The sequence below is a fragment of the Aquarana catesbeiana genome, linkage group LG03 (assembly GCF_042186555.1).
Source record: "Aquarana catesbeiana isolate 2022-GZ linkage group LG03, ASM4218655v1, whole genome shotgun sequence".
NCBI classification, from domain to species: domain Eukaryota; kingdom Metazoa; phylum Chordata; class Amphibia; order Anura; family Ranidae; genus Aquarana; species Aquarana catesbeiana.
The window spans coordinates 47,447,502-47,454,493 of record NC_133326.1 but is presented as its reverse complement, the minus strand read 5'-3'; the positions used below and the strand labels follow the sequence as shown (position 1 = coordinate 47,454,493).

Here is a 6,992-nt window from a genome sequence, read left to right as displayed (position 1 = left end):
CAACCTCCTCTGACACTAGCAAAAAACTGAGGCATGACAGTTGCAGCCAGTGTTACATGGGGATCATTTTATTTTTTTGTTTGCCAATGTCCCAAATTTCTGTAGATTGCAGTAAAACTGGACTGTTTAAGGACTCCTGCATTGCAGTAAAGAAATAGATTTATTGCATTGCTCTACATAATTTTTTACACTACATGGTTATGAAACTGGTCCATATGAGTGATTAGTGCCAGACAAGCAAAAACATTCAAATGGTAATTTATAGTTTAATTAAATAATGAGAATGCGCGCCATAAACTCAGTACCCTTATATGGTTATTGCTCATCAAGACTTCCAGGTATTTTTATTGAAATACAGAAACAAACATCCACAGGATGAAGAAAATCATTTTTTGAACATAAATACAATCAGATTTGTTGCTAAAACGATTTCACGTAAGATAAGAAATAAAAAACATAAAACTGTTCAAGAAAATGTATATTTGTACATTCTGTATAAACTTTCTGCAGACCACTCGCAGACTGAACATTATCAGTGCCGGGTTGTTCAGAGCACATAACACCAGAGAGACATTTACCCAATTTTCAAATCCACAAAGATCCCCTCCAGTAAGCTGTGTGCTTAAGCCCAGGTTCACACTGAGCTGCGGAACTCGCACAATTTCACTCCCACATGTCAGTCCCAATTTCACAGACATCTGTGCGGGTTTCTGCACAGATGTCAATGGAAATCGCACCCTGAAATCGCAAAACGTAGTACAGAAACTACTTTTTGAAATCGATGCAGCGTTGCATTGATTAGGACGGTGCCATTGCCGGCAATTGCTGCCGATTTGACATGGGATTTGAAATTTAAAATGCAGCAGTGTAAACCAGGGCTTAATTAGAGATAAATGTGGTATATGTTTACTTATCATATCTTTCCCCTTTTCCATAGAAAAGGGAGTGATCAATGCCTGTCACAAAGATTTTCTTTGCAATTTCTGGTTGGCTTAAAAGGAAATGTTTGGGGCTGATAAAATAAAAAAGACATACATATTCCCCTGCATGCTGCAGCTGTCCCCTGCTGGCTCTAAGTCTAAGAACTGAGCAATCGCGTGACTGCTGATTGCTCAGGTCTCAATGAGCCCTGAGCAGAGACTGTCAGTCACTGCTCTCTGTTCTGCTTCTCCAGCGCTCACTGGAGCCTCGGGCTCAGAATGGATAGGAGCAGCTGGCTCCAGCTTTTATACGCATGCTGAAAGGCTGAGCCGGCTGCTGATAAGGACATCTGTGTTGATCTCAACAATATGCCTGGGATTCTTCCAGAGCCTGAAGCAGCTCTGTGACATCAGCCAATAGCATCGGCTGATTCTGGGTCACAGAAGAGCACTCCTGTGACACAAGAGAAATACAGCAAAAAAAGCTTTGATGTTACTTTTCTTTTAACAAAATGCTTTTTATGGCAAGAAGTGGTCATTATTATCTTACAAGGTTGATTTAGACCCCTTTCACACTGGGGCGCTTTTCAAGCATTTTAGTGCTAAAAAAAGCATGTGTAAAGTGCCTGAATAGCACCTCTCATGCCTCCCCAGTGTGAAAGCCTGCCTCCACACTGGAGCGGTGCGCTTGCAGGGCAGGAAAAAGGCTTACCTATATGTACTGAAAATGTGCGGGAGTGAGGTCACGTGGTTCGGCCATTCACAGAGCCGGAGTCCGCGGCCGAGGAAGGAAGAGGGGCGAAGATGAACTCTTCCACCAGCGGGGACATTGCAGGCTTCGTTAGCAGGTAAGTGTCACATACTTTACAGGGGAATAAAGAGGAAGTAAAACCCATCAGCGTTTACTTTCTCTTTAAATATACATATACTGTAGCTGCTAACTATTAGGGCACTTACCTGTGCAGGGATCCCATGGTGTCCTTACCCAAGCCGATTCTTGCATTGGCTCTTGGGTGCTGGCACTGCCATCTTGGGAAAGGGAAACTGGCAGTGAAGCCTTGCGGCTGAATAGCCGGTTTCCTACTGCGCGAATCGCACTGCGCTTTCTCACTGGGCCAGCTGCGACGAGGGCCGAACTTCCAGCTGAATTCACCACAGCAAACTCAGCAGGTAGTGTGAGCGGGTACCTGTCAAAACCCGCTCTCCCCCCCACAAGGTGCCAAAGGAGGGTGGGAGGAAGCAGACAAGCAGAGATTCCCCTTTGGTTGGAGCTTCACTTTAACTACAGGAGTCGGCAGCCAACCATTGCTCTCGATAGGGCTGCAGCTAATCGCTGGGAACCCCTGCTGGGGTACTGGCATGTAATTAGTGTTGTGAATGCACCTTCACATTACTCAGTGCTTTTTGGCAGAACCAAGAAAGGCATTTAAATGGACACAGTAGAACACATATCTACCAATAAATAATTCTTTCTTATCCTTCAAGTTGGGACCCAATTACATCATCACCTCTAAGTGTAAAATTGACTTGTTTAAGTGCAGGAACACAAGCAAACAGATGCAGGTATAGTATTTATGCTTTAGTCCATTTAATATGCAAACACAAACTCATGAAAGTTTATTAATCTTTGTGGTTTTTAAGTAAAGAGGAAACACCCTAAATCTGTTTTTTTAAGATTCTGTAACTTAATCTCAGAGTTAAAAAAAATAAATAACTTTGACTGTTCCAGTTAGAAACAAAAATCTGTGCAAATAAGGACTTGATGTAGTTTCCCTTTCATCTCCATATAATTGATTGGCAGCAAGGCTTTTTAAATGTGTAGTCATCCAAGGTTGACTCAGGTAGCAGGGACAACAGGGGTGGGGTGAGAGATTTATCAAGCAAGGCACAGACTGTATCCGGCACATATCCAGTATAAATTCAGCTGCATCTTGTTTATCAAGGGACTTGCAAAAACTACTATTGTTATTGATACTGATGAACGCATATGTTTGGGCACTTTATTACGTTGTGTTGATTTCTTGCGCTGCTTTCACACTGCTCCATAAAAAAAAATGCACCAAAAACGCATATACGTTTTCTAGATTCCTGACTCCCAAAATGCATCTGTGAAACAGGGACATGCGAGCCAAAAAAATGCATCAAAAACGCAATGCAGTTGCGTTTTTGCTGCATTTGCTATTCATTACAACGGGGAGCTGCGTTTTTAGTGTAGTTTTGAGAAACGCATCCAAGATGCACATGCAGAAACTCTGCACTACCTTCTTACAAAGCTGCTTAATAGCAGTAGGGGCTGTCGCACTAAATTTTATAAATTCTTGTGGCTTGAAAATGCATACTGAGCTGCTGTATCCTAACCACTTTCATTTGGTTCCCTAGGGGGAACCGCCAGTTTTTGTACCCATGATGAAGTCATTCTACATTACTGTTCCTTCTGTTTACTATATCCCCTATTGCCACCCTGCAGTATCATTCTTACAATGCTTTCCTTCATTTTGGTGCTGTGCGTAATTATCATTGTGGTATGACCTGTGTGGTCTTTAGTTAATAACCGTGCTATGCATCCTCAATAGTGGTGGAACACTTGCTTATTTACTTGTTAAGCCCAATGGTGCTGAGTATACATGAGTATGTACTGATTGTACATACTTTGGGTCAGAAGCACTTTTTTTTTTTTACTGGTACAAACCAACTGCCAGAGAAAGAGTGAAAATTAATTCAACTATATACTCATAGTACTTATGTCACCATATGATCCTTTTCGGTGCCACGTCTCTATGGACATTGTTTGATTTTGCTCCCAAAAAATGCTTTTTATATGTAGTTTTGCCAAAGGACATAAATCCTTATCAAAACCCTAATACATTAAACAAGACGTATGGGGTATTTAAAAAAAAAAAAAACAAAACATAAAAACCAAAACCAAAAACACTTTATATACACCTAGGTGGATGCAGCATTGATCCGATGCTGCATCTGTCCCCCAACAGCTCTGCACTGAGAACTGAGCGATTAAACACTGCTGCTCGCTCAGTTCTCCATTCTGCTCTGAGAGGAAAGTAGTGACTGTCAGTCAAAGGCTCTCTGCTTTGCCTCTCCAATGCTCACTGGAGCACTGGGCTGAGGAGGGGAGGGAGCAGCTGGCTTGATCTCCCAGTGAGAGGCTGAGCCAGCTGCCGGTCCAGGCATCTGGGTGGATCCTGCTGAGTGATGTCAGCTGACAGCGGGCTTTACACCAAAAGGTCATTCCCACGTTTTAGAATCCAAATGCTAGCTAGAATCCAAATACTAGGTCAGGAAAGGTTGGGGTTTACTAGTCTGGACTAAAATCTGTCTCAGCAGATTGTTGGCAAGTATGGCACAATGGAAGCTGCCCTTTTATACAGTGAGACAACGTTGGGTAGCCAGGAACCTCATACAGCTAGCCTATAACATGGGTCTCTTCTGTTTATATTTATGAAATGTATGATTTTAGGCACGTTCTGCTCACCTAATAAGACTACATATCCTCTAGAGTGAGTTATTAATCATGACAACAGACCCCTGAACATCTCCTGACAAAGAATACAATTATCTGGTATTGCATAACTCACTCCAGGGCATTTTACAAAGCACTTCAATCTAGTATGCAGAAGATAAGGTAAAGATAAATCATCTAAATATACATCTAAGAGCAATGTTTCCAGGACAAGGGCCTGGTTGGACAACTGTTGTAAGGTTTTCCTCTCATACTAAGTGGGAGAGGTTTGGAACCTTGATGTTGAGGTCACCGATGTTGATATTGCGTGGTAATTCCGGTAAATTCATACTCTTCACAGCGGAAACTGCTCTTGCTGGAGCTGCAGAGAAACCAGTCTGAACCAACAAGAGGGAAAAAGAAAAACAAACAATCAGAACAGTAGAAGACATATCTTTATGTTATTATTTCTTAATATAATAAGTTAGAATGTGTGTTATAAGTGTATGACTACATATTTTAGAGGGAAAATATGTAAACAAATGCAAAAAATATAAGGTGCAATGTGTCTTCCACTGTATGAAGTCCAAGGCCAAGTCCCGGTTCACATCTACGTGGCTTCAAAGTCGCACGACTTTGACTGCCAACATCCTGCAAGACTTCACAGAACAGAAGTCAATGCAAGTCATGATGAAGTCACCCCAAAGTAGCGCAGGAACCTTTTTATAGGTCATTGAGACTTGAGTCGCACCAATTAGAACAGTGCCATTGCCGTTAATTGGGTGCGACTTGTCATGCAACTTTTTTCGCGACAGTGTGAACCGGCACATAGGGTTGTTATTCTACAAAAAAAGTATTCCCAGTGATATGCTAAATCCTAATTTATCCTAGCGTAGGATATCACTGGGAATCATTATTTTTTTTAAGACTTTCGTTGGTCAAAGAGGACTGTTCCTGGACAATTTATATTTTTTGTTTCTTCTCCTTCTATTTTATTTTCTCACAAAGAATATGTATATATATTCTTCACTGCTTTATTTTTGGATTGAGCAATGAATTAAAAGGGTTTGTTAATCCACATGTCTTACTTTATATAATCTCCTTTTTCATTTAATGTCCCCCTGTGTGTGTTGTATAAAAAAATAAAAGCCGTATATACCTTGTGAGCGCTGATTAGCAGTCACGTGATGCGCCTCCCCTCTCCTCTCCTGCAGCGGGAGGGGCCGAGATTCCCCCGTTGACTTCAGTCTGGAGGAGGAGAGGAGCATCATGTGACCACTGATCAGCGCTCACAAGGTATATACACGGCTTTTTTTTTTTTTTTTTTTTTTTTTTTATACAACACACACACAGGGGGACATATCATTAGAAGAAAGAACAGATTATTTAAAGACATGTTACTGCTGCAGCAGCAGGAGGGGGGCGGGTTGGGCCCTGATACACGAGCCGACAGGCAGGGAGGGAGGGGGGAGGAGGACATGGGAGAGACAGCAGGGCTGCAAAAGATGGAGGCACATAAACTGACCATAGTGTCGGGGGGTCAGCAGCCTTGACACACCATGGTCAGTTTACAGAGGGGAGGGCAGAAACTGTCAGGATCAGCCAAGTATTACAGGAGTTACAGGGGGGAAAATTATACAGGACAAGCACTGTGCTGTATAAAATGCTTTTAAAAAGGAGCAGGAGCCATATTTTAGGGGGTTAAATGCTTTAACCACTTGACGACCGCCTCACGCCGATGTACGTCGGCAAAGTGGCACGGACAGGCAAAATCACGTACAGGGTACGTGATTTGCCTTCCGCGGGTGGGGGGTCCGATCGGACCCCCCCCCGGTGCCCGAGGCGGTCGTCTTTTGTCCAGCGGCGATCGGTGATGAGGGGGAGACCATCCGTTCGTGGCCCCCCCCTCGCGATCGCCGCCGGCCAATGAAAACACTCCTTTGCTGCTGTATGCTAAACAGCAGCAAAGGAAGTGATGTCATCTCCCCTCGGGTCGGTATTTTCCGTTCCGGCCCGAGGAGAGAAGACTGCAATGTGAGTGCACAACACACACACACACAGTAGAACATGCCAGGCACACAAAACACCCCGATCCCCCCCCCGATCGCCCCCCGATCCCCCCCAATCACCCCCCCCCCCCTGTCACAAACTGACACCAGCAGTTTTTTTTGTTTTTTTTTTTTTTTTTTTCTGATTACTGCATAGTGTCAGTTTGTGACAGTTACAGTGTTGGGACAGTGAGTATTACCCCCCTTTAGGTCTAGGGTACCCCCCTAACCCCCCCTAATAAAGTTTTAACCCCTTGATCATCCCCTGTCACCAGTGTCACTAAGCGATCATTTTTCTGATCGCTGTATTAGTGTCGCTGGTGACGCTAGTTAGTGAGGTAAATATTTAGGTTCGCCGTCAGCGTTTTATAGCGTCAGGGACCCCCATATACTACCTAATAAATGTTTTAACCCCTTGATTGCCCCCTAGTTAACCCTTTCACCACTGATCACCGTATAACTGTTACAGATGACGCTGGTTAGTTCGTTCATTTTTTATAGTGTCAGGGCACCCGCCGTTTATTACCAAATAAAGGTTTAGCCCCCTGATCGCCCGGCGGTGATATG

At 43.4% G+C, this 6,992-nt stretch overlaps 1 protein-coding gene across 2 annotated transcripts in view; it reads right to left on the bottom strand.

Annotated features, from left to right (window-relative positions):
- Window positions 1-252: 252 nt before the first annotated feature.
- AP3S2 (adaptor related protein complex 3 subunit sigma 2) overlaps window positions 253-6,992 on the bottom strand; it is a 151,906-nt gene continuing 145,166 nt past the window's right edge. For both annotated transcript variants that reach the window (XM_073618479.1, XM_073618478.1), the window contains one exon: window positions 253-4,775. In XM_073618479.1, coding sequence (XP_073474580.1) covers window positions 4,647-4,775 — 129 coding nt within the window. In that variant the 3' untranslated portion in view covers window positions 253-4,646. The remainder of the gene's footprint in view (window positions 4,776-6,992) is intronic.